Below are 27252 nucleotides of genomic sequence, written 5' to 3'. Positions count from 1 at the left end.
CTTCCCCCCGCCCTGACCCTCAGCGCGGGGGACTCTTTGCCCAGTTGTCGGGGGACACCTTGCATCGCCTAGTGGGTAGAGTCACGATGGGGAGGCAGAGGGCCCGGCTTCCAACCTGCCTCAGTCACGGCTGTGACCTTGGGCAGGCCCCTTCACTTCTCTGGGCCTCAGTGACCTCATCGGCAAAATGGGGAAGACGACGATGAGCCCCCAGGGAGACAGGGGCTGGGTCCAACCTGATGAGCTTGCATCTATAATTCTATTTATCTATTTTCATGCTAACGACGCCTGTCTGTTTCGCTTTGCTGTCTGTCTCCTGCTTCTGTTGGGTAGGGATTGCCTCTATCTGTTGCTGAACTGGAATTTCCATTCATTCATTCATTCAATCGTATTTATTGAGCGCTTACTGTGTGCAGAGCACTGTACTAAGCGCTTGGGAAGTACAAGTTTGCAACATATAGACCAAGCGCTTGGTACAATGCTCTGCACACAGTAAGCGCGCTCAATAAATATGATTAAATGAATGAATGAATCTATCCTCAGAGCTTAGCATCCAGTGAGAAGCAGTGTGGCTCGGTGAGAAGCAGTGTGACTGAGTGGAAAGAGCACAGGCTTTGGAGTCGGAGTTCATGGGTTCAAATCCCGGCTCTGCCAACTGTCAGCTGTGTGACTTTGGGCAAGTCACTTAACTTCTCTGGGCCTCAGTTACCTCATCTGTAAAATAGGGATTAAGACTATGAGCCCCCTATGGGACAACCTGATTACCTTGTAACCTCCCCAGAGCTTAGAACAGTGCTTTGCACACAGTAAGCAGTTAATAAATGCTATTATTATTATTATTATTATAGTGCCTGGCACGTAACAAGCACTTAATATCACGTTTAAAAAAAAAAAAGATACCTCACTCTCCCCATCAAAATGGAAGATCACTTCCCCCTCTCCACCTTCCCTATCTCACCACAAGCCTCTCTTTGACAGCCGTAAAGTTCATCTCCTCCTGGAAAAGGCCAAATTGCCCCTGCTTCACTGTTTAAGTTCCTTGAGGGCAAGGATCATATTTCCCAACTATACTGTGCTTTCCCAAGCGCTCAGTCCAAGGCTCTGCACACAGCGGACTGTCAGCTTCTTGAGGGCACGGACTGTACTCTATTGTACTCTCCCAAGCTCTCCGTGCGGTGCTAAACACCAAGTCAATGCTTGGTAAATACTGATGGACGAAACTGCATAAAATTGAAAATCCACTGCCTGCCACCTAACCCCCTTTTCCAGCTGGAAGAAGTAGTAAGCGGGATGGTAAATTGACTTGAGGATTTCAACTGACCAATTATTGGCCTCTACTGAGCACCTACTGAATGCCATACATTGTACTAAGCACTGGGGAGAATACCACAGTGGCAACACAGATAATAATAATAATAATGATGGTATTTGTTGAGCACCGTGCCAAGCACTGTTTGAAGCGCTGGGGTAAACACAAGGCAATCAGATTGAAAACAATCCCTGTCCCACATGGGGCTCACAGTCTCAATCCCCATTTTACAGACGAGGTAACTGAGGCACAGAGAAGTTCAGTGACTTGTCTAAGGCCACAGGGCGGACAAGTGGCAGAGCCAGCATTAGAACCCATGACCTCTGTCTCCTAAGCCTGAGCTCTTGCCACTAGGCCATGCTGCTTCCAAAAACTTCCAGTTTAATGGGCGAGACACACAGAAATAATGTTACAGAAGAGGTAACTGAGGCACAGAGAAGTACAGTGACTTGTCTAAGGTCACAGGGCGGACAAGTGGCGGAGCCAGCATTAGAACCCATGACCTCTGTCTCCCAGGCCTGAGCTCTTGCCACTAGGCCATGCTGCTTCCAAAAACTTCCAGTTTCATGGGCGAGACACACGGAAATAATGTCCAAACTGGGAAAGCAGAAAGTCAAACAAGGTTAGAGTCCTTCTCTCCTTGCTTTCTTAGCAAGACACGAAATAGAGCCAGGATGAAATAACTGAATAATTTAGTGGCCCAATAAACTATTAAATAAAAATGTCCCCATGTACAGGAGCGCCGCCGAGGACACGAATACCTAAGCGTTCAGGGATTGTTGGGGTGATGCAGCTTGGCTCTGGGGAGTTAACTGGGGAAGGCTGCCCAGAGAAGGCAGTCGCTTAGAAGCAGCATTGCCTAGTGGGTAGAGCCCAACCCTGGGAGTCAGAGGACCTGGATTCTAATCCCGACTCCGCCACTGTCTGCTGTGTGACCTTTGGCAAGTCGCTTCACTTCTCCGGGCTTCAGTTACCTCATGGGGGATTAAGACTGTGAGCCCTGAGAGGGACAGGGACTGCATCCAACCCAATTATCCTGTATCTACCCAGTGCTTAGTACTTCCCAAGCGCTTAGTACAGTGCTCTGCACACAGTAAGCGCTCAATAAATACGATTGATTGATTGATTAGTACAGTAATTAGTACATAGCCAAAAAACAAAACAACAAAAAACGAGGTTCTGAAGATGGGGAGAGCTGAGGTGGGTCAGTTAGAAATTGTACAGATAATCGGCCCGGGAGTCAGAAGATGCTGGGATCTAATCCCGGCTCTGCACGTGTCTGCTGTGTGACCATGGGCAAGTCATTTCACTTCCCTAGGCTTCAGTTACCTCATCTGTAAAATGGGGATTGAGACTGTGTGAGCTCCACGTTGGACAGGGACTGTGTCCAACCTGATTACCTTGTATCTACACCAGTGCTTAATACATAGTTAGCGCTTAATAACCACCATGGCAAGAGCCTGGGCTTGGGAGTCAGAGGATGTGGGTTCTAATCCCGGCTCCTCCACTTGTCAGCTGTGTGACCTTGGGGAAGCCACTTCACTTCTCTGGTCCTCAGTTCCCTCATCTGTAAAATGGGGATGGAGACTGGAAGCCCCACCTGGGAAAATCTGATCACCTTGTATCTACCCCAGTGCTTGGAACGGTGTTTGGCACATAGTAAGCACTTAAAAAATATCACTATTATCATTACTGCTATTATTATTATTATTATTATTATTCAGCCAGTCCAGGAATGTAAACTGCCCCCCTCCCTCTCCTGGCCCCCCAGGGTGTGTCTTACCTGTTGTGCTTTAGCACTAATTTGACCTTGCCGTAACTAATGGTACACAGCTGCAAAGGAAAATAAAAAACAAAAGTGAGGAGCCGGCGGGGCAGATTTCATAAGGCCATGGGACAGTCAGTCAATCAATCGTATTTACTGAGTGCTTACTGTGTACAGAACACTGCCCTAACTGCTTGGGAGAGGACAGGCGGTCAATTAATACGATTGACTGATTGATTGATTGACAATATAACAGTCACATTCCCTACCCAAAAGGAGCTACCAGTCTGAGGCCATCAGCTGTTATTTCATGTGTACAACAACAATAATAATAATGATGATGGCATTTATTAAGCGCTTACTATGTGCAAAGCACTGTTCTAAGATGGGGATGAAGACTGTGAGCCCCATGTGAACACGGACTGTGCCTAATATGTTTAGTTTGTTTCTTCCCCAACACTCGGTAATAATAGTAGTTAAGGGAAGCAGCGTGGCTCAGTGGAAAGAGCCCGGGCTTTGGAGCCAGAAGTCATGGTTTCAAATCCCGGCTCCGCCCCTAGTCAGCTGTGTGACTTTGGGCAAGCCACTTCACTTCCCTGTGCCCCAGTTATCTCATCTGTAAAATGGGGATGAAGACTGTGAGTCCCACGTGGGACAACCTGATAATCTTGAATCTACCCCAGTGCTTAGAACAGTGCTTGGCACATAGTAAGCGCTTATAATAATAATAATAATAATGATGGCGGCATTTATTAAGCACTTACTATGTGCAAAGCACTGTTCTAAGTGCTGGGGAGTTTACAAGGTGATCAGGTTGTCCCACGTGGGGCTCACAGTCTTCATCCCCATTTTACAGATAACTGGGGCACAGGGAAGTGAAGTGACTTGCCCAAAGTCACACAGCTGACAAGTGGCGGAGCTGGAATTAGAACCCGCGACCTCTGCCTTCCAAGCCTGGGCTCTTTCCACTAGGCCACACTGCTTCTCTATGTACACTGGTAAAGTCCATTGCCAGGCACATACTAAGTGCTTTAACAAGTGCCATAAAAAAAGACCACCACCCTCCCAAATAATCAATTTATACTATTGCTACTACTGTAGTATTGGGATGTAGCTCAGTGGTAGAGCACGCGCTTCGCAGGTGTGAGGTCCCGGATTCAATCCCCAGCATCTCTGGGGAGCTGACATTTTTTGGAGAAGCAGCGCGGCTCAGCCGAAGGAGCCCGGGCTTTGGAGTCAGAGGTCATGGGTTCGAATCCCGCCTCCGCCAATTGTCAGCTGTGTGATTTGGAGCAAGTCACTCAGTTATCTCCTCTGTAAAATGGGGATTAAGACTGTGAGCCCCCCGTGGGACAACCTGATCACCTTGTAACCTCCCCAGCGCTTAAAACAGTGCTTTGCACATAGTAAGCGCTTAATAATTGCCATTATTATTATTATTACTACTAATACCAATGACCACAATGATATTCGTTAAATGCTTACTATGCTATCAAGTACAGTTCTAAGCATTGGTGTCATCAACACTGTACTCGGCCCTTGGGAGAGTTCAATTCTCCCTGCCCCTGCCCACGACGAGCTTCCAGTCTGGGCAGGGAGGCAGACGGGAAAATCAATCACAGATCCAGACGTGAGGGCAGTGGGGCCGAGGGAGGGGTCGCTACTTGACAGCTGTGTGACTTTGGGTAAGTCACTTCACTTCTCTGTGCCTCAGTTACCTCATCTGGAAAATGGGGATTAAGACTGTGAGCCCCACGCGGGACAACCTGATCGCCTTGTATCTATCCCAGCGCTTCTTGGCACATAATAATAACAATGGCATTTGTTAAGCGCTTACTATGCGCAAAGCACTGTTCTAAGCGCTGACATAGTGAGCACTAAACAAATACCATAATTATCATTATTATTATGAATAAAGGCACCGATGCGAGGGCCAGGGCAACGCAGAAGGGACAGGGAACAGGGAGCCGACGGCTCTGTCGGGGAAGGCCCCGGGAAATAGGAGAAAAGGTTAAAAGGTCAATGCAGTGCAGACTGAGACAGAGGGGTGACCCCGTCCGCCCCTGCCCCTGCCCCGGGTGACTTGCTTCCATGCTGAGAAGCAGCCCAGTGTAGTGGACAGAGCGCAGGCCTTGGAGTCAGAAGGTCATGGGTTCTAATCCCCGCTTCGCCCCTTGTCTGCTGTGTGACCTTAGGCAAGTCACTTCACTTCTCTGGGCCTCAGTTCCCTCACCTGGAAAGTGGGGATTGAAACTGTGAGCCCCACACGGGACATGGACTGTATCCAACTAGATTTGCTTTTATCATCAATTGTATTTATTGAGCGCTTACTGTGTGCAGAGCACTGTACTAAGCGCTTGGGAAGTACAATTTGGCAACATATAGAGACAGTCCCTACCCAACAGTGGGCTCACAGTCTAAAAGACTTTTATCCATCCCAGTGCTTAGTACAGTGCCTGTCACACAGTAAGTGCTTTACAAATACCATCATCATTACTACTCATTCATCCCCCCTCCCAGCCCCACAGCACTTATGTCCATATCCGGCACTTATTTCTATTAATGTCCATATCCCCCTCTAGACCGTAAGCTTGTTGTGGACAGGGAATGTGTCCATTCTCTTGTCCTATCGTCCTCTCCCCGGCGCTCAGTACAGTGCTCTGCACGCGGTCAATAAACTAAGACTCCCAGACTAAGCCCCCCGTTTCCCTCAGGTCCCCCACCCCTCCCCATCGCCCAAACTCCCTCCCTTTGCTCTTCTTCCCTCCACACCCCACAGCACTTGTGCGTATAAGTACATATTTATAATTACAATTCTATTTATTTTTATTAATGATGTGTATATAGCTATCATTCTTTTTACTTATAACGACGCTACTGATGCCCGTTTACTTGTTTCGATGCCTTCTCCCCCTTAATAATAATAATAATAATGATGGCATTTGTTAAGCGCTTACTATGTGCAAAGCACTGTTCTAAGCGCTGGGGAGGCTACAAGGTGATCAGGTTGTCCCACGGGGGCTCACGGTCAATCCCCATTTTACAGATGAGGGAACTGAGGCCCAGAGAAGTGAAGTGACTTGCCCAAAGTCACACAGCTGACAAGGGGCGGAGCTGGGATTTGAACCCACGACCTCTGACTCCCAAGCCCGGGCTCTTCCCACTGAGCCACGCTGTGAGCCCGTTACGGGCAGGGGCTGTCTCTCTGTCGCCGAACTGTACTTCCCAAGTGCTTAGTACGGTGCTCAGCACCCAGGAAGCGCTTAATAAACTTTCATTCATTCATATTTATTGAGCGCTCACTGTGTGCAGAGCACCGGACTAAGCGCTTGGGAAGTACAAGTTGGCAACGTATAGAGACGGTCCCTACCCAACAGCGGGCTCACGGTCTAGAAGGGGGAGACGGACAACAAGACAGAACGTATTAACAAAATAAAATGAAGTAGAATATGTACAAATAAAATAAATACGTACAAGCATATACGCAGGTGCTGTGGGGAGGGGAAGGAGGTAAGGCGGGGGGCGGGGGGGATGGGGATGGGGAGGTCACCCGACCGAATGAACTAACGCAGAAATCGGAGGGATCGGGCGGCTCGCCTTAATGAACTGGACGATGCCGTCGGGGACTCCGGTCTTGCTGAGCTTGCGCAGGTACTCGGTGATGTCGCCGGTCTGGAGGCCGACGCTGACGGCCGCGTACAGGGAGTAGGCCGTCAGCTTGTACTCGTGGACGTGGCTGGGCCGGCACACCGGCTCCGCGATGGCCACCAGGAAGTCCTGCGCGTACTTGTACACCGGCGAGTACGCTTCCAGGAACACGTGGCCGTCCGGAGCCTGGAAGACACCGCGGGCCCCTGGTGAGCCACCCGTCCACCCCTCGATCAGTCAATCAATCAATCGCATTTATTGAGCGCTTACTATGTGCAGAGCACTGGACTGAGCGCTTGGGAAGTACAAATTGGCAACATCTAGAGACAGTCCCTACCCAACAGTGGGCTCACAGTCTAAAAGGGGGAGACAGAGAACAAAACCAAAAGTACTAACAAAGTAAAATAAATAGAACAGATATGTACAAGTAAAATAAATAGAGTAATAAATACGTACAGACATATATACATATATACAGGTGCTGTGGGGAAGGGAAGGAGGTAAGATGGGGGGGATGGAGATGGGTCAGAGCGCGACGGCGTCGGTAGGCGGCTGCCCTGCCCGCGGGCAGCACCCAGTCCCGAGGGCGCGGACCTTGATAGTAACAAAGCAATGCTCCCTCCCTCCGCTCTACCCCCTTCCCCGCCCCACGGCACTTGGGTATATTTGTACATATTTATTACTCTATTTCTTTTATTAATGATCATCATCAATCGTATTTATTGAGCGCTTACTATGTGCAGAGCACTGTACTAAGCGCTTGGGAAGTACAAATTGGCAACATATAGAGACAGTCCCTACCCAACAGAGGGCTCACAGTCTAAAAGGGGGAGACAGACAACAAAACCAAACATACTAACAAAATAAAATAAATAGGATAGATATGTACAAGTAAAATAAATAGAGTAATAAATATATACAAACATATATACATATATACAGGTGCTGTGGGGAAGGGAAGGAGGTAAGATGGGGGGGATGGAGATGGGTCGGAGCGCGACGGGGTCGGTAGGCGGCCGCCCTGCCCGCGGGCAGCACCCAGTCCCGAGGGCGCGGACCTTGATAGTAACAAAGCAATACTCCCTCCCTCCGCTCTACCCCCTTCCCCGCCCCACGTCACTTGTGTATATTTGTACATATTTATTACTCTATTTCTTTTATTAATGATGTGTACATATCCATAATTCTATTTCTCCCTCCGCTCTACCCCTTCCCCACCTCACGGCACTTGTGCATATTTGTACGTATTTATTACTCTACTTCTTTTATTAATGATGTGTACATATCCATAATTCTATTTATTTCTATGCTATTGACGCCAGTCTACTTGCTTTGTTTTGTTGTCTGTCTCCCCCTTCTAGACTGTGAGCCCACTGTTGGGTAGGGACCGTCTCTATACGTGGCCGACTTGTACTTCCCAAGCGCTCAGTACAGTGCCCTGCACGCAGTAAGCGTCCCATAAATACGATCGAATGAATAAGTCGATGTAAGTCGGTGATGTAAGGAGGGGCGAATGTCAAGTGCTTAAAGGGAGAGGGCCGAGTGCATGGACGACACTGCAGAGAAGCAGCGTGGCTTAGTGGAAAGAGCCTAGGCTTGGGAGTCATTCATTCACTCATTCATTCATTCAATAGCATTTATTTTGCGCTTACTGTGTGCAGAGCACTGTACTAAGCGCTTTGGAAGTACAAGTTGGCAACATACAGAGACGGTCCCTACCCAACAGTGGGCTCACAGTCTAGAGTCTAGACCTCTAGAGTCAGAGGTCATGAGTTCTAATCCAGGCTCTGCCTCTTGTCAGCTGGGTGACAAAGGGGATGAAGATTGTGAGCCCCATGTGGGACAACCTGATTACCTTGTATCTACTTCACTTCTCTGTGCCTCAGTTACCTCATCTGGAAAATGGGGATTAAGACTGTGAGCCCCACGAGGGACAACCTGATCACCTTGGAACCTTCCCAGCGCTTAGAACAGTGCTTTGCACATAGTAAGCGCTTAATAAATGCTATCATTATTATTTTATTATTACCCTAGCACTTAGAACAGGGCTTGGCATATAGTAAGCGCTTAAATACCAACAACAGCAACAACAAAAAGAGACGGAAGGGAAAGGGAGGAGGAGAAACAAGGGTTTCATCAGGGAAGGCCTCTTGGGAGCCACGTTGTTTGACAACTGGAGAGATCCCCATTCTAATTCCATGCCTGCTTCCCTTATAATAATAATAACAACAATGATAGCATTTATTAAGCGCTTACTATGTGCAATGCACTGTTCTAAGTGCTGGGGAGGTTACAAGGTGATCAGGTTGTCCCATGGGGGGCTCACAGTCTTCATCCCCATTTTACAGATGAGGGAACTGAGGCGCAGAGAAGTGAAGCGACTTGCCCAAAGCCACACAGCTGACAAGCGGCGGAGCCCGCATTTGAACCCATGACCTCTGACTCCAAAGCCCGGGCTCTTTCCACTGAGCCACGCTGCTTCTTCACCCTTATCAATCAGGGGTATTTCAGTGAGCGGGCTTGGGAGTCGAAGACCTGGGTTCTAATCCCGGCTCCACCACTTGTCTGCTTTGCGACCGTTACCTCCTCTGTAAAATGGGGCTGGAGACTGTGAGCCCCACGAGGGACAGGGACTGTGTCCAACCCAATTTACTTGTATCTATCCTTGTGCTGAGTACGGGCGCCTGGAACAAAGTAAGCGCTTAACAAGTATATATGTTTGTACATATTTATTACTCTATTTATTTTACTTGTACATATCTATTTTATTTATTTTATTTTGTTAGTATGTTTGGTTTTGTTCTCTGTCTCCCCCTTTTAGACTGTGAGCCCACTGTTGGGTAGGGACTGTATATGTTGCCAATATGTACTTCCCAAGCACTCAGTACAGTGCTCTGCACACAGTAAGCGCTCAATAAATACGATTGATGATGAAGTACCACAATTATTATTATTATTACTACCACGGCCTACTGTGTGCCGATCACTGACATACGAGCAACACGATAAGAGTCCACAGACGAGATCCCTGCCTTTAAGGGGTTGAAAGTCTACCCCAAACCTTGCCCATTCTACTCTCTTTGAGGCCCACTGACTCCCCGCCCCACACTGTGAGCACTTTCCTGCAAAGGTGTCTTCAGCTTGACGGTACCCCGAGAAGCGGCATGGCCTAGCCGAAAGAGCAGGAGGACCGAGCGGAAAGAGAACAGCCCTGGGAGCCAGGAGATATGGGCTCTGCCACTTCTCCGCCAGGTGACCTTGGACAAGTAACTTCCTTCCCTTCCCTTCCCCACAGCACCTGTATATATGTATATATGTTTGTACATATTTATTTATTTATTTTACTTGTACATATCTATTCTATTTATTTTATTTTGTTAGTATGTTTGGTTTTGTTCTCTGTCTCTGTCTCCCCCTTTAATCATCAATAGTATTTATTGAGCGCTTACTGTGTGCAAAGCACTGTACTAAGCACTTTTAGACTGTGAGCCCACTGTTGGGTAGGGACTGTCTCTATATGTTGCCAACTTGTACTTCCCAAGCGCTTAGTACAGTGCTCTGCACACAGTAAGCGCTCAATAAATACGATTGATGATGATGATGATGATGATGAAGTAACTGCTCTGTGCCTCAGTGTCCTCATCTATTAAATGGGACAGGGAATGCGTCCGTTCTCTTCTCCTATCGTCCTCTCCCCGGCGCTTAGTACAGTGCTCTGCACGCAGTCAATAAATTGACTGAGACTCCCAGACTGAGCTCCCCCTTTTCCTCAGCTCCCGCTCCCCTCCCCATCGCCCTGACTCACTCCCTTTGTTCTACCCCCACCCTCTATACTACAAGCTCACTGTGGGCAGGGAATAATAATGATAATGATGATGGTATTTGTTATCTGCTTACTACATGCCAAGCGCTGCTCTAAGCGCCAGGGTAGATACAAGGCAATCAGGTTATCCCCCGTGGGGCTCACAGTCTTCATCCCCATTTTACAGATGAGGGAACTGAGGCATAGAGAAGTTAAGTGACTTGCCCAAAGTCACACAGCTGACAAGCAGCGGAGTCAGGATTAGAACCCACAACTTCGGACTCCCAAGCCCGGGCCATTTCCACTAAATCACGCTGCTTCTCTAAAGTCACCCATAATCGCCTTCTTGCCACATGCAAGGGCTTCTGCTCCATCCTAATCCTCCTCAACCTCACGGCTGCCTTCGACCCTGTGGACCACGACGTTCTCCCGGATCCGTTATCCAACCCTGGTGTCACTGACTCTGCCCTCCCCTGGTTCTCCTCCTAGCTCTCCGGCCGTTTATTCTCCGTCTCTGTCGTGGGCTCCTCCTCTGCCTCCCACCCCCTAACTGTGGGGGTCCCTCAAGGTTCAGTTCTCGGTCCCCTCCTGTTCTCTATCTACACTCACTCCCTTGGAGAACTTGTTCACTCCCAATGCTTCAACTACGACCCCTATGCAGACGACACCCAAATCTCCATCTCCTCCCATGACCTCTCTCCCTCTCTGCAGGCTCATATCTCCTGCCTTCAAGACATCTCTAGTTGGATGTCCTCTCATCACCTCACACTTAACACGTGCAAAACAGAGCTCCTCACCTTCCCACCCAAACCCTGTCTTCTCCCGGACTTTCCCGTCACTGTACGGCACCACCATCCTTCCCGATCTCACAAGCCAGTAATCGGCATTAACCCTGATTCCTCTCTCTCATTCAACCCACATAATCAGTCACCAAATCCTGTCGGTCTCACCTTCACAACATCGCTAAAATCCACCCTTTCCTCTCCATCCAAACTGCTACCGACTTAATCAATCAATCAATCGTATTTATTGAGCACTTACTGTGTGCAGAGCACTGTACTAAGCGCTTGGGAAGTACAAGTTGGCAACATATACAGACAGTTCCTACCCAACAGTGGGCTCACAGTCTAAAAGGGGGAGACAGAGAACAAAACCAAACATACTAACAATATAAAATAAATAGAATAGATATGTACAAGTAAAATAGAGTAATAAATATGTACAAACATATATACATATATACAGGTGCTGTGGGGAAGGGAAGGAGGTAAGATGAGGGGGATGGAGAGGGGGACGAGGGGGAGAGGAAGGAAGGGGCTCAGTCTGGGAGCCTCAGTTAATACAATCGCTCATCCTATCCCGCCTAGATTACTGCCTCGGCCTCCCTGCTGACCTCCCAGCCCCCTGCCTCTCCCCATTCCAGTCCACACTTCACTCCACTGCCCGGATCATCTTTCCACAGAAACATTCAGGACATGTCACCCTTCCTCCTCAAATACTCCACCGGTTGCCCATCCACCTCTGTATCAAACAAAACTCCTCAGCATTGGCTTTAAAGCTGTCCATCCCCTCGCCCCCTCCTACCTCACCCCCCTTCTCTCCTTCCTTCTCCCTCCCAGCCCGCACACTCCGCTCCTGTGCTGCCGCTCACCTCCTCACTGGGCCTCGTTCTCGCCTCTCTTGCTGCTGACCTCTGGGCCCATGTCCTACCTCTGGCCTGGAACGCTCTCCCTCCTCATATTCATTCATTCAATCGCATTTACTGAGCGCTTACTGTGTGCGGAGCACTCTACTAAGTGCTTGGGGAGTACAAGTTGGCCACATATAGAGACGGTCCCTACCCAACAACGGGCTCACAGTCTAGAAGGGGGAGACAGACAACAAAACAAGTAGACAGGATTATCCCACAGATAATTCCTCTCCCTCCCTTCAAAGTCTTACTGAAAGCACATCTCCTCCAAGAGGTCTTCTCGGACCAAGCCCCATTTTCCCTCATCTCCCACTCCCTTCTGCGTCATCCCGAATTGTTCCCTTTGCTCTTCACCCCCTCCCAGCCCAAAGCACTTAGGAATACACCTGTAATTTCATTTATTTGCATTGATGTCTGTCTCCCCACCTCTAGTCTGTGAGCTCGTTGTGGGAAAGGATTGTCACTGTTTATTGTTGTATTGGACTTCCCCATTATAATAATAATGGCATTTATTAAGCGCTTACTATGTGCAAAGCACTGTTCTGAGCGCTGGGGAGATTGCAAGGTGATCAGGTTGTCCCACGGGGGGCTCACAGTCTTAATCCCCATTTTACAGATGAGGGAACTGAGGCCCAGAGAAGTGAAGTGACTTGCCCAAAGTCACAGAGCTGACAATTGGCGGAGCCAGGGTTTGAACCCATGACCTCTGACTCCAAAGCCCGTGCTCTTTCCACTGAGCTACGCTGCCTAGTACAGTGCTGTGCACACAGTAAGCACTTAATCAGAGGCATTGATTGAGCGCTTACTGTGTGCAGAGCCCTGTAATGAGCACTTGGGAGAGTCCAATAAAACAGTTAACAGACACATTCCCTGCCCACAAGGAGCTTCCAGAGGGGGAGACAGTCATTCATTCATTCAATCGTACTTACTGAGCGCTTACTGTGTGCGGAGCACTGTACTAAGCGCTTGGGAAGTACGAATCGGCAACGTATAGAGACGGTCCCTACCCAACAACGGGCTCACAGTCTAGAAGGGGGAGACGGACGTGACTATTCCACCATGACTACCACGGCCGTCTGCAGGCCCCATGGTTGGGGCCCGGATGTCAGGTCTGCCCAAGGGAGTGCAGCCCCCCACCAGATCAATCAATCGTATTTATTGAGCGCTTACCGTGTGCTGAGCACTGTACTAAGCGCTTGGGAAGCACCCAAGTACCAGATTCCACCCGGTTCCCCCAATCACGGCCGCCGTGGGCTCTTACCACCCAGAGCGGGCGCGAGGCGTGGTCCTCCTTGAGCGGCATCTGCAGGCGGTAGTCCTTGGCCCCGTACTCATCCAGCTTGGTGCCCGCCTCGTCCACCTGCTTCCCGGCGGCCGAGGGGATGGCATCCCGCGCCTCGCCGCCCGCGGCCTCGTCATCGTCCTCATCTTCCTCGTCCCCGCCTCCGCCCCCGCCCGGCCGCCGCTTCCACTTCTTCTTGTCTGAAAGCGACAGCCCCGGCCGGCGTCAGCCCCGCGGCACGCTGAGTCCGTTCGACTTACTGAGCGACCGCCCGCTCTGTGCACAGAACTGTACTAAGTGCCTGAGGGCACAATCGCTGCCCTCGAGACAGGGCCTGCACGTCCGAGGGCCTGGGTTCTGATCCCGGCTCCGCCGCTTGCCTCCTGGGTGACCTGGGGCGAGTCACTTCCCGTCCCCTGGGGCTCAGTTCCCACATCTGCAAAAGGGGGATTCAATCCCTGTTCTCCCTCATACTCAAACTGTTAAGACTCATGTGGGATCTGACGATTTTATAGCCACCCCAGCGCTTAGTACACTGCTTCGGCCTTCCCTGACTAAGCCCTCCTTTGCCCGGCTCTCTCTCCCCCTTCTGCATCCCCTCTGCACTTGGCTTTGGGACCTCTGGCCATTTTGATATTCGCCCCAACCCCACAGCAACCTATCTTGAAATTACATAAATTACTAATTTATATTCGTGTCTGCCTCCCCCTCTGGACCGTACCCTCATTATGTGCAGAGAACGTTTCTGCTCATTCTGTTGGACTGGACTCCATTGTTGGGTAGGCACTGTCTCCATCTGTTGCCGAATTGTACTTTTCAAGCGCTTAGTGCAGTGCTCTGCACACAGTAAGTGCTCAATAATAATAATTGTGTGACTTTGGGCAAGTCACTTGACTTCTCTGGGCCTCAGTGACCTCATCTGTAAAATGGGGATGAAGACTGTGAGCCCCCCATGGGACAACCTGATCACCTTGTAACCCCCCCACCCCCGCGCTTAGAACAGTGCTTTGCATATAGTAAGCGCTTAATAAATGCCATTATTATTATTATTAATAAATACGATTGAATGAATGAATGACTCTCCCAAATGCTTAGTCCAGTGCTCTGCACATAGTAGGTGCTCCATAAATAGCCTTGACTGATTGATTGGGAGCGAGGAAGCATGGTAACCTGTATATATATCACCAGTATATATGTATATATGTTTGTACATATTTATTACTCTATTTATTTATTTTGCTTGTACATATCTATTCTATTTATTTTATTTTGTTAGTATGTTTGGTTTTGTTCTCTGTCTCCCCCTTTTAGACTGTGAGCCCACTGCTGGGTAGGGACTGCCTCTATATGTTGCCAATTTGTACTTCCCAAGCGCTTAGTACAGTGCTCTGCACATAGTAAGTGCTCAATAAATACGATTGATGATGATGGTAACAAATCCCACAGGGACCAATACAATGATCACTAACACCAACCAGGATGAGGGACTCTCACCCCGGCAAGGAGATGTGGGCTCTGGGCTCCTCCGGGGAAATTCCCCACTGGCGTCTAACCAGTCCCATCGTTTTCCCCATCGACATCACCATCCTATTCTTGGCAAGGCCTAGCGGATAAAGTCCGGGCCTGGGAGTCGGAGGACCCGGGTTCTAATCCTGGCTCCGACACTTGTCTGCTGTGGAACCTCGGGCACGGTGCCTCACTTCTCTGGGCCTCAGTTCCCTCCCCTGGAAAATGGGGATTAAGACTGTGAGCCCCACGTGGGTCGGGGATTGTGTCCAAATGGATTAACTTGTTATCTACCATAGCATGTAGAACAGTGCGTACGTATTTATTTACTATTCTATTTATTTTGTTAATGATGTGTGTTTAGCTTTAATTCTATTTGTTCTGACGACTTGACACCTGTCCACATGTTTTGTTCTGTTCTCTGTCTTCCCCTTCTAGACTGTGAGCCGGTTGTTGGGTAGGGACGGTCTCTATCTGTTGCCAACTTGTACTTCCCAAGTGCTTAGTACAGTGCTCTGCACACAGTAAGGGCTCAATAAATACGATTGAATGAATGAATGAATGATCAGCGCCTGGCACAAAGTAAGCACTTAAATACCATTTTTTTTTTAAAAAGAAAAGAAGCGCTGCCGACGGTACATAAACTCAATCAATCGTATTTATTGAGCGCTTACTGTGTGCAGAGCACTGGACTAAGCGCTTGGGAAGTACAAGTTGGCAACATATAGAGACAGTCCCTACCCAACAGTGGGCTCACAGAACTCATGCCAATCAACTAAAAGGTTGGTTTTTGCCCTTAGCAGCTTAGATGGGAAACTGCTTAAAACCGTCTTCAGACCCACAACCTGCATTAACATCCAGCAAACAGGCAATATGGACTAGACTCCACCCACGGCCCCCCGCAGTACATTTCCTCAGTTTTTAAAAAAACGGTATTTGCTAAATGCTTATTGCATCAAGCACTGTTCTACGCACTGGGGTAGACAGAAATCACTCTGGTTGGACGCAATCCCTGTCCCACATGGTCTAAGTCAGAGGGAGGTGGATTTAATCCCCATTTTATTGGTGAGCAAAGAGATGCAGAGAAGTGACTTGACCAAGGTCCCACAACAGACCAGTGGTGTTGCTGGGATTAGAACCCAGGTCCTCTGACACCCAGGCCTGGGCTCTTTCCAATAAGCCACGGTGCTTCTCCATTGCTCCACTCGGTGGGAAGAGCTCGGGCTTGGGAGTCAGAGGTCTTGGGTTCAAATCCCAACTCCGCCACTTGTCAGCTGTGTGATTGGGGGCAAGTCACTTCTCTGGGCCTCAGTTCCCTCAACTGTAAAATGGGGATGAAGACGGTGAGCCCCCCGTGGGACAACCTGATCACCTCGTATCCTCCCCAGCTCTTAGAAAAGTGCTTTGCACGTAGTAAGCGCTTAACAAATGCCACCGTTATTATGATTACTATACCTACCTGTACCATATCAGTTCATATCACCTTACCATTTAAATATTTACTCAGAAACCTGCGCTAGACTGTAAGCTCTCCTGTATTCACAGAGGGCTCACTGTGGGCAGGGAGCGGGCCTGCCAACTGTGTGGCACCCTCCCAAGCGCTTAGGACAGTGCTCTGCACCCGGCAGGAAGTCAATAATTGATGACGACAATGCAGAGCACAGTACTAAGTGCTTGGGAGGACCTGGGTTCTAATCCCTCCTACGGTCTCTATATGTTGCCAATTTGTACTTCCCAAGCGCTTAGTACAGTGCTCTGCACCTAGTAAGCGCTCAATAAATACGATTGATGATGATGATGACTGACTGACTGACTGACTGAGTGAGCCGAGGCCCTGCGCCTCCCGAAGCCGGGCCGTTTCCGCTGAGGCAGGGGCTGGGGGGGCCCGTCCCCCCCGGTCCGGTCTTACCGCGCTCCGCTCGGTCTCTCTTGCCCATGGCGGCGGGGGCACCGGGGGGCACCGGGGGGGTCACGAGGGGCACGACGACGGAGCGCTGAGGAGAACGGCAGCCGCCGGCCACCTCCTCCACTTCCGGCGGACGCCCACTTCCGGCCCGGACCCTCGCCGGCCTCGCGAGACTTCGCCGGCCGGCCCCACCCCCGTCACGTGGCCCGCGGCGCCTCGCCGGCCGGCCCCACCCCCGTCACGTGGCCCGCGGCGCCTCGCCGGCCGGCCCCACCCCCGTCACGTGGCCCGCGGCGCCTCGCCGCCCGGCCCCACCCCCGTCACGTGATCCGCGCCCCGCCCCGTACGCTAATAATAACGGCATTCATTCATCCGTTCAGGCCCCGCCCCGTATGATTCTGCTCCTCCTCCCCCTCCCCCCATCTTACCTCCTTCCCTTCCCCACAGCACCTGTACAACTGTCTATCTGTTTGTACATATTTATTACTCTGTTTATTGATTGATTTATTTTACTTGTACCTATCTATCCTATTTATTTTATTTCGTTAGTATGTTCGGTTTTGTTCTCTGTCTCCCCCTTTTATCATCATCATCATCAGTCGTATTTATTGAGCGCTTACTGTGTGCAGAGCACTGGACTGAGCGCTTGGGAAGTACAAATTGGCAACATAGACAGTCAATCAATCAGTCAATCGTATTTATTGAGCGCTTACTATGTGAGCCCAACAGTGGGCTCACAGTCTAGAAGGGGGAGACAGAGACCAAACATACTAACAAAATAAAATAAATAGAATAGATAGGTACAAATAAATTAAATAAATAGAGTAAAAAAATATGTACAAACATATTTAGACTTTTAGACTGTGAGCCCACTGTTGGGTAGGGACTGTCTCTAGATGTTGCCAATTTGTACTTCCCAAGCGCTTAGTACAGTGCTCTGCACACAGTAAACGCTCAATAAATACGATTGATGATGATAATAATACTAACGGCATTCCTTCATCCATTCAGGCCCCACCCCCCCCGTCACGTGACCCGCGCCCCGCCCCGCATGACGATGATGATGGTATTCATTCGTTCATTCATTCATTCATTCATTCATTCATTCATTCAATCCTATTTATTGAGCGCTTACTGTGTGCAGAGCACTGGACTAAGCGCTTGGAAAGTACAAGTCGGCAACATTCATTCATTCAATCGAATTTATTGAGCGCTTACTGTGCGCAGAGCATTCATTCAATCGTATTTATTGAGCGCTTACTGTGTGCACAGCGCTGTACTAAGCGCTTGGGACGTACAAGTCGGCAACATTCATTCATTCAGTCGTATTTATTGAGCGCTTACTGTGTGCAGAGCATTCATTCATTCATTCATTCAATCGTATTTATTGAGCACTTACTGTGTGCAGAGCGCTGTACTAAGCGCTTGGGAAGGACAAGTCGGCAACATTCATTCATTCAATCGTATTTATTGAGCGCTTACTGTGTGCAGAGCATTCATTCAATCGTATTTATTGAGCGCTTACTGTGTGCAGAGCGCTGTACTAAGCGCTTGGGAAGGACAAGTTGGCAACATATAGAGACAGTCACTACCCAACAGTGGGCTCACAGTCTAGAAGCGGGGGGGAGCACTGTACTAAGTGCTTGGGAAGTACAAGTTGGCAACATTCATTCATTCATTCAATCGTATTTATTGAGCACTTACTGTGTGCAGAGCGCTGTACTAAGCGCTTGGGAAGTACAAGTCGGCAACATTCATTCATTCAATCGTATTTATTGAGCGCTTACTGTGTGCAGAGCATTCATTCATTCATTCATTCAATCGTATTTATTGAGCACTTACTGTGTGCAGAGCGCTGTACTAAGCGCTTGGGAAGGACAAGTCGGCAACATTCATTCATTCAATCGTATTTATTGAGCGCTTACTGTGTGCAGAGCATTCATTCAATCGTATTTATTGAGCGCTTACTGTGTGCAGAGCGCTGTACTAAGCGCTTGGGAAGGACAAGTTGGCAACATATAGAGACAGTCACTACCCAACAGTGGGCTCACAGTCTAGAAGCGGGGGGGAGCACTGTACTAAGTGCTTGGGAAGTACAAGTTGGCAACATTCATTCATTCATTCAATCGTATTTATTGAGCACTTACTGTGTGCAGAGCGCTGTACTAAGCGCTTGGGAAGTACAAGTCGGCAACATTCATTCATTCAATCGTATTTATTGAGCGCTTACTGTGTGCAGAGCATTCATTCATTCATTCATTCAATCGTATTTATTGAGCACTTACTGTGTGCAGAGCGCTGTACTAAGCGCTTGGGAAGGACAAGTCGGCAACATTCATTCATTCAATCGTATTTATTGAGCGCTTACTGTGTGCAGAGCATTCATTCAATCGTATTTATTGAGCGCTTACTGTGTGCAGAGCGCTGTACTAAGCGCTTGGGAAGGACAAGTTGGCAACATATAGAGACAGTCACTACCCAACAGTGGGCTCACAGTCTAGAAGCGGGGGGGAGCACTGTACTAAGTGCTTGGGAAGTACAAGTTGGCAACATTCATTCATTCATTCAATCGTATTTATTGAGCACTTACTGTGTGCAGAGCGCTGTACTAAGCGCTTGGGAAGTACAAGTCGGCAACATTCATTCATTCAATCGTATTTATTGAGCGCTTACTGTGTGCAGAGCATTCATTCAATCGTATTTATTGAGCGCTTACTGTGTGCAGAGTGCTGTACTAAGCGCTTGGGAAGCACAAGTTGGCAACATATAGAGACGGTCCCTACCCAACAGTGGGCTCACAGTCTAGAAAGGGGGGGCGGGGAAGCACTGTACTAAGCGCTTGGGAAGTACAAGTCGGCAACATTCATTCATTCAATCGTATTTATTGAGCGCTTACTGTGTGCAGAGCACTGGACTAAGCGCTTGGGAAGTACAAGTCGGCAACATTCATTCATTCATTCAATTGTATTTATTGAGCGCTTACTGTGTGCAGAGCGCTGGACTAAGCGCTTGGGAAGTACAAGTCGGCAATATTCATTCATCCAATCGTATTTATTGAGCGCTTACTGTGTGCAGAGCATTCATTCATTCAATCGTATTTATTGAGCACTTACTGTGTGCAGAGTGCTGTACTAAGCGCTTGGGACGTACAAGTTGGCAACATATAGAGACGGTCCCTACCCATCAGCGGGCTCACAGTCTAGAAGGGGGGGAAGCACTGTACTAAGCGCTTGGGAAGTACAAGTCGGCAACATTCAATCATTCATTCAATCGTATTTATTGAGCACTTACTGCGTGCAGAGCACTGGACTAAGCACTTGGGAATAGGATAGTATATAGTATATTACACTATAGTATAGTACAGTATAGAGAAGCAGCGTGGCTCAGTGGAAAGAGCACAGGCTTTGGAGTCAGAGGTCAGGGGTTCAAAGCCCGGCTCATCTACTTGTCAGCTGTGACTTTGGGCAAGTCACTTCACTTCTCTCGGCCTCAGTTACCTCATCCGTAAAATGGGGATTAAGACTGTGAGCCCCTCGTGGGACAACTTGATCACTTTGTAACCTCCCCAGCGCTTAGAACAGTGCTTTGCACATAGTAAGTGCTTAATAAATGCCATCTTCATCATTATTATTATTTTTATTCTCTGGGCCTCAGTTACCTCCTCTGTAAAATGGGGATTAAGACCGTGAGCCCCACGTGGGGTAACCTGATCACCTTGTAAATTCCCCAGCGCTTAGAACAGTGCTTTGCACATAGTAAGTGCTTAATAAATGCCATCTTCATCATTATTATTATTTTTATTCTCTGGGCCTCAGTTACCTCCTCTGTAAAATGGGGATTAAGACCGTGAGCCCCACGTGGGGTAACCTGATCACCTTGTAAATTCCCCAGCACTTAGCACAGTGCTTTGCACATAGTAAGCACTTAAGATATGCCATCATTATTATTATTATTATTATTATTGGGAAGTACAAGTTGGCAACATAGAGATATGGTCAATCAATCAATCGTGTTTATTGAGTGCTTACTGTGTGCAGAGCGCTGTACTGAGCGCTTGGGAAGTACGAGTTGGCAACATATAGAGACGGTCCCTACCCAACAGTGGCCTCACAGTCTAGAAGGGGAAGACAGAGAACAAAACCAAACATATTAACAAAATAAAATAAATAGAATAGATACGTACAAGTAAAATAAATAAATAGAGTAATAAATACGTACAAACATATATACATATATACAGGTGCTGTGGGGAAGGGAAGGAGGTAAGGCGGGGAGGATGAGGAAGGGGAGGAGGGGGAGAGGAAGGAGGGGGCTTAGTGTGGGAAGGCCTCCTGGAGGAGGTGAGCTCTCAGTAGGGCCTTGAAGGGAGGAAGAGAGCTAGCTTGGTGGAGGGGCAGAGGGATTGGGGGCATTCCAGGCCAGGGAAAGGACATGGGCCGGGGGTCAACGGCGGGACAGGCGAGAATGAGGCCTAACGGTGAGGAGATTGGTGGCAGAGGAGCGGAGGGTGCGGGCTGGGCTGGAGAAGGAGAGAAGGGAGGTGAGGTAGGAGGGGGCGAGGGGATGGATGGACAGCCTTGAAGCCCAGGGTGAGGAGTTTTGTTAAGCCCTTACTGTTATCGAAAAGTAGGGTGCATAATAGGTTAATTGGTGTAAATCGGCCGTACCCAAGGTGGTGATGCAGATAGGAAAAATGACTCAGAGACATGAGTTCAGATAGAGCAGTAAAGAAGGAAAGTGGCTACCTGCCCGTTCACCTCCCGGGAGAGGGACGAGTGACAAGCAGCCTCCTCCAGGAGGCCTTCCCAGACTGAGCCCCTTCCTTCCTCTCCCCCTCCTCCCCCTCTCCATCCCCCCATCTTACCTCCTTCCCTTCCCCACAGCACCTGTATATATGTATATATGTTTGTACATATTTATTGCTCTATTTATTTATTTATTTATTTATTTATTTGTTTTGCTTGTACATATCTATTCTATTTATTTTATTTTGTTAGTATGTTTGGTTTTGTCTCCCCCTTTTAGACTGTGAGCCCACTGTTGGGCAGGGACTGTCTCTATATGTTGCCAATTTGTACTTCCCAAGCGCTTAGTACAGTGCTCTGCACACAGGAAGCGCTCAATAAATACGATCGATGATGATGAAGCAGCCCCGATCCCAGCCGCTTCTTCCTCTTTTATTGGGTTTCAAATCCGAGCTACACAGAGGATTCCCGAGAGCTGTGCCGCACATGAGGCCTTGGCATTCCTAGATCCCAAGTAAAAGTACAACGGTTTGTTTGTCATGGTTTGGTTAGTGTTAAAATCCCTGTTTACAAGATGTTATCAGGAGATAATGGTCAACACAGGATGGGGACATTCCAGACAGAGAGGGGCCACTTTGGTTAATGTTACTTTACAAACACTGGAGTGCTTTCGGTCTGCACAAAATAAAGGGTTACTGTTGGTATGCACAAGATGGAGTCAGTCATCATCATCATCAATCGTATTTATTGAGCGCTTACTGTGTGCAGAGCACTGTACTAAGCGCTTGGGAAGTACAAATTGGCAACATAGAGAGCCAGTCCCTACCCAATAGTGGGCTCACAGTCTAAAAGGGGGAGACAGAGAACAAAACCAAACATACTAACAAAATAAAATAAATAGAATAGATATGTACAAGTAAAATAAATAAATAGAGTAATAAATATGTACAAACATATATACATATATACAGGTGCTGTGGGGAAGGGAAGGAGGTAAGATGGGGGGAATGGAGAGGGGGACGAGGGGGAGAGGAAGGAAGGGGCTCAGTCTGTGAAGGCCTCCTGGAGGAGGCCAAGTTTGCTGGCAGTCATGCCAAGTTTTCTGGCAGACAACACTTACTATGTGCAAAGCACTGTTCTAAGCGCTGGGGAGGTTACAAGGTGATCAGGTTGTCCCACGGGGGACTCACAAGTCTTCACCCCCATTTTACAGATGAGGTAACAGAGGCCCAGAGAAGTTAAGCGACTGGCCCAAAGTCACACAGCTGACAAGTGGCGGAGCCTGGATTTGAACCCATGACCTCTGACTCCAAATAATAATCATTTTGGTATTTGTTAAGCGCTTACTACATGCAAATCACTGTTCTAAGCGCTGGGGAGGATACAAGGTGATCAGGTTGCCCCACGTGGGGCTCACGATCTTAATCCCCATTTTAAAGATGAGGTCACTGAGGCACGGAGAAGTGAAGTGACTTGTCTAAAGTCACACGGCTGTCAAGCAGCCTGAGGCAGGATTAGAACCCACGACCTTCTTACTCCCAGGCCTGGGCAGTCCCCACTGAGCCACGCTGCTTCTCAGCCCCGGGGTGGACGGAGGCTAATCGGGTCGGACGCAGTCCCTGTCCCACGTGGGGCTCCTGGTCTCCCTCCCCATCCCCATCTCCATCCCCACTTTCCAGATGTGCTTAGAACAGTGCTTTGCACATAGTAAGCGCTTAATAAATGCCATCATCATTATCATGGATTATTATGAGGTCACTGGGGCCCAGAGAAGTGAAGTGACTCGACCAAGGTCACACAGCAATGTGTGACCATGTGTGTCAGTGCTTAGAACGGTGTTTGTACATATTTATTACTCTATTTATTTATTTATTTATTTATTTTACTTGTACATATCTATTCTATTTATTTTATTTTGTTTGTATGTTTGGTTTTGTTCTCTGTCTCCCCCTTTCAGACTGTGAGCCCACTGTTGGGTAGGGACTGTCTCTGTATGTTGCCAATCTGTACTTCCCGAGCGCTTAGTACAGTGCTCTGCACATAGGAAGCACTCAATAAATACGATTGATGATGATGATGTTTGGCACATAGTAAGCGCTTACCAGATACCATTAATATTACTATTATCTTTACTTGTACATATTTATTCTATTTATTTTATTTTGTTAATCTGTTTTGTTTTGTTGTCTGTCTCCCCCTTCTAGTCTATGAGCCCGCTGTTGGGTAGGGACCGTCTCTCTATGTTGCCAACTTGTACTTCCCAAGCGCTTAGTACAGTGCTCTGCACACAGTAAGCGCTCAATAAATACGATTGAATGAATGAATGAATGAATGAATATCCGAAGCCCGTGCTCTTTCCACTGAGCCACGCTGCTTCTCAAGCCACGCTGCTTCTCTATGTATATGTGTGTCTGTGTATAAGCAGCGTGGCTAAGTGGAGAAGAGCCCGGGCTTTGGAGTCAGAGGTCATGGGTTCAAATCCCAGCTCCGCCAATTGTCAGCTGTGTGACTTTGGGCGAGTCACTTAACTTCTCTGGGCCTCAGTTACCTCATCTGTAAAATGGGGATTGAGACTGTGAGCCCCACGTGGGACAACCTGATCACTTTGTAACCTCCCCAGCGCTTAGAACGGTGCTTTGCACATAGTAAGCGCTTAATAAATGCCATCGTTATTATTATTATTCCCTGCCCACAACGAGCCGGCAGTCTAGAGAGAGACAGACATGAATAGAAATAAAGAAATGACAGATACGGACATAAGTGCTGTGGGGCTGGGACGTTGCCCCCTGCCCACGTCCGATGACCCTATCCACTGCCCCATGCCTTTTCTTTTGGTATCCGTTAAGCACTTACTCTGTGCCAGGCACTATATGAGGCACAGAGATAGATACAAGTTAATCAAGAAGTTGGACGCAATCCCTGTACCACATCATCATCAATCGTATTTATTTATTTATGTATTTATTGAGCGCTTACTATGTGCAGAGCACTGTACTAAGCACTTGGAAAGTACAAATTGGCAACATATAGAGACAGTCCCTACCCAACAGTGGGCTCACAGTTGTAATCCCATTTTTACAGATGAGGTAACTGAGGCCCAGAGGAATGAAGTGCCTTGCCCAAGGCCACACAGCAGACAAGTGGCAGAGCCAGGATTCGAACCTGGGTCCTTTGACCCTGAGGCCCCTGGCCCTAGGCCCTGCTGCTTCTCCCACCCTCTGTCCACTGCCTGCTACCTCTTGACCCTGCCTTCCGTCCCATCCCCTTCCCCCGTCCACTGCTGTCTGCCTTCTGTCAATCAATCAATCAATCATATTTATTGAGCGCCTACAGTGTGCAGAGCACTGTACTAAGTGCTTGGGAAGTACAAGTCGGCAACACATAGAGACAGTTCTTACCCAACAGCGGGCTCACAGTCTAGAAGAGGGAGACAGAGAACAAAACCAAACATACTAACAAAATAAAATAAATAGAATAGATATGTACAAGTAAGATAAATAAATAGAGTAATAAATATGTACAAACATATATACATATATATAGTGCTGTGGGGAAGGGAAGGAAGTAAGATGGGGGGATGGAGAGGGGGACAAGGGGGAGAGGAAGGAAGGGGCTCATTCTGGGAAGGCCTCCTGGAGGAGGTGAGATCTCAGTAGGGCCTTGAAGGGAGGAAGAGAGCTAACTTGGCCGATGGGCAGAGGGAGGGCATTCCAGGCCCGGGGGATGACGTGTGCCGGGGGTTGATGGCAGGACAGGCACTGTACTAAGCGCTTGGGAAGTACAAGTTGGCAACATATAGAGACAGTCCCTACCCAACTGTGGGCTCACAGTCTAGAAGGGGGAGACAGAGAACGAAACCAAACGTACTAACAAAATAAAATAAATAAAATAGATATGTACAAAATAGAATAGATATGTACAGTCTCTCCAGTCCAGTCTGTCCAGTCTCTCCTGCCCTCTGCATTCTGTCCCCTGCCCAGGATGGGAAGAGGCCCCGGGCACCTTGAGAGCCTTCCTTCCGAGTGGCTGTTGCCATGGTTTGGGGCTGAGAACCTGTTCCCGGGACCGTCGCAGGGGAGTACTGTTGGCCACCAGCAGACTTGGCATGACTGACTCCATCTTGTGCATACCAACAGTAACCCTCCACTTTGTGCAGACCGAAAGCACTCCAGTGTGCAAAGCTACATTAACCAGAGTGGCTTCTCTCTGTCTGGGATGTCCCCATCCTGTGCTGACCGTTATCTCCTGATAACATCCTGATAGCCTTCCCAGACTGAGCCCCTTCCTTCCTCTCCCCCTCGTCCCCCTCTCCATCCCCCCATCTTACCTCCTTCCCTTCCCCACAGCACCTGTATATATGTATATATGTTTGTATGTATTTATTACTCTGTCTGTATTTATTACTCTATTTATTTATTTTACTTGTACATATCTATTCTATTTATTTTATTTTGTTAGTATGTTTGGTTTTGTTCTCTGTCTCCCCCTTTTAGACTGTGAGCCCACTGTTGGGTAGGGACTGTCTCTATATGTTGCCAACTTGTACTTCCCAAGAGCTTAGTACAGTGCTCTGCACACAGTAAGCGCTCAATAAATACGATTGATTGATTGATTGATTGATTGATAACAGGGATTTTGACACTAACCAAACCATGACAAAGGATTGTAATTTAACTCAGGATCTAGGAATCATCATCAATCATATTTATTGAGCGCTTACTGTGTGCAGAGCACTGTACTAAGCACTTGGGAAGTACAAGTTGGCAACATATAGAGACAGTCCCTGCCCAACAGTGGGCTCACAGTCTAGAAGGGGGAGACAGAGAACAAAACCAAACATGCTAACAAAATAAAATAAATAGAATAGATATGTACAAGTAAAATAAATAAATAAATAGAGTAATAAATACATACAAACAGAGTAATAAATACATACAAACATATATACATATATACAGGTGCTGTCGGGAAGAGAAGGAGGTAAGATGGGGGGATGGAGAGGGGGACGAGGGGGAGAGGAGGGAAGGGGCTCAGTCTGGGAAGGCCTCCTGGAGGAGGTGAGCTCTCAGTAGGGCCTTGAAGGGAGGAAGAGAGCTAGCTTGGCGGATGGGCAGAGGGAGGGCATTCCAGGCCCGGGGGATGACGTGGGCCGGGGGTCGATGGCGGGACAGGCGAGAACGAGGTACGGTGAGGAGATTGGCGGCGGAGGAGCGGAGGGTGCGGGCTGGGCTATAGAAGGAGAGAAGGGAGGTGAGGTAGGAGGGGGCAAGGTGATGGACAGCCTTGAAGCCCAGGGTTTCACGTGTGGCACGTGTGCGGGAACCCTTTGTGTAGCTCGGATGGGGAACCAAATAAAAGAGGACGAAGCAGCTGGGATCGGGGCTGCTTGCCACTCGTACCTCTCTCGGGAGGTGAACGGACAGGTAGTCAACCTTCCTACCTTTCCTGCTCTACCTGAACTCACGTCTCCGAGTCATTTTTCCCGTCTGCGTCACCCCCTTGGGTTCCCGAACCCTGCGGCCGATTTACACCGGTTAACCTATTTCGCACCCTGCTTTCCGATAACAGTACGAAGGCCATGGAGCAAGGCGGGGAGATA

General features: G+C 48.5%; 1 protein-coding gene across 1 annotated transcript in view; it reads right to left on the bottom strand.

Annotated features, from left to right (window-relative positions):
• The window catches only part of ERCC3 (ERCC excision repair 3, TFIIH core complex helicase subunit), a 51289-nt gene extending 34270 nt beyond the window's left edge, over positions 1-17019 (bottom strand). Inside the window, exons 1-4 of the mRNA XM_038747332.1 lie at positions 16912-17019; positions 13476-13696; positions 6672-6908; positions 3093-3142 (exon numbers count right to left, since the gene is read on the bottom strand). Coding sequence (XP_038603260.1) covers positions 3093-3142; positions 6672-6908; positions 13476-13696; positions 16912-16939 — 536 coding nt within the window. The 5' untranslated portion in view covers positions 16940-17019. The remainder of the gene's footprint in view (positions 1-3092; positions 3143-6671; positions 6909-13475; positions 13697-16911) is intronic.
• Between the last annotated feature and the right edge of the window lie 10233 nt (positions 17020-27252).

The sequence above is a fragment of the Tachyglossus aculeatus genome, chromosome 1 (assembly GCF_015852505.1).
Source record: "Tachyglossus aculeatus isolate mTacAcu1 chromosome 1, mTacAcu1.pri, whole genome shotgun sequence".
In the NCBI taxonomy this organism is placed as follows: domain Eukaryota; kingdom Metazoa; phylum Chordata; class Mammalia; order Monotremata; family Tachyglossidae; genus Tachyglossus; species Tachyglossus aculeatus.
This window is presented reverse-complemented; position numbering and strand designations above follow the sequence as displayed.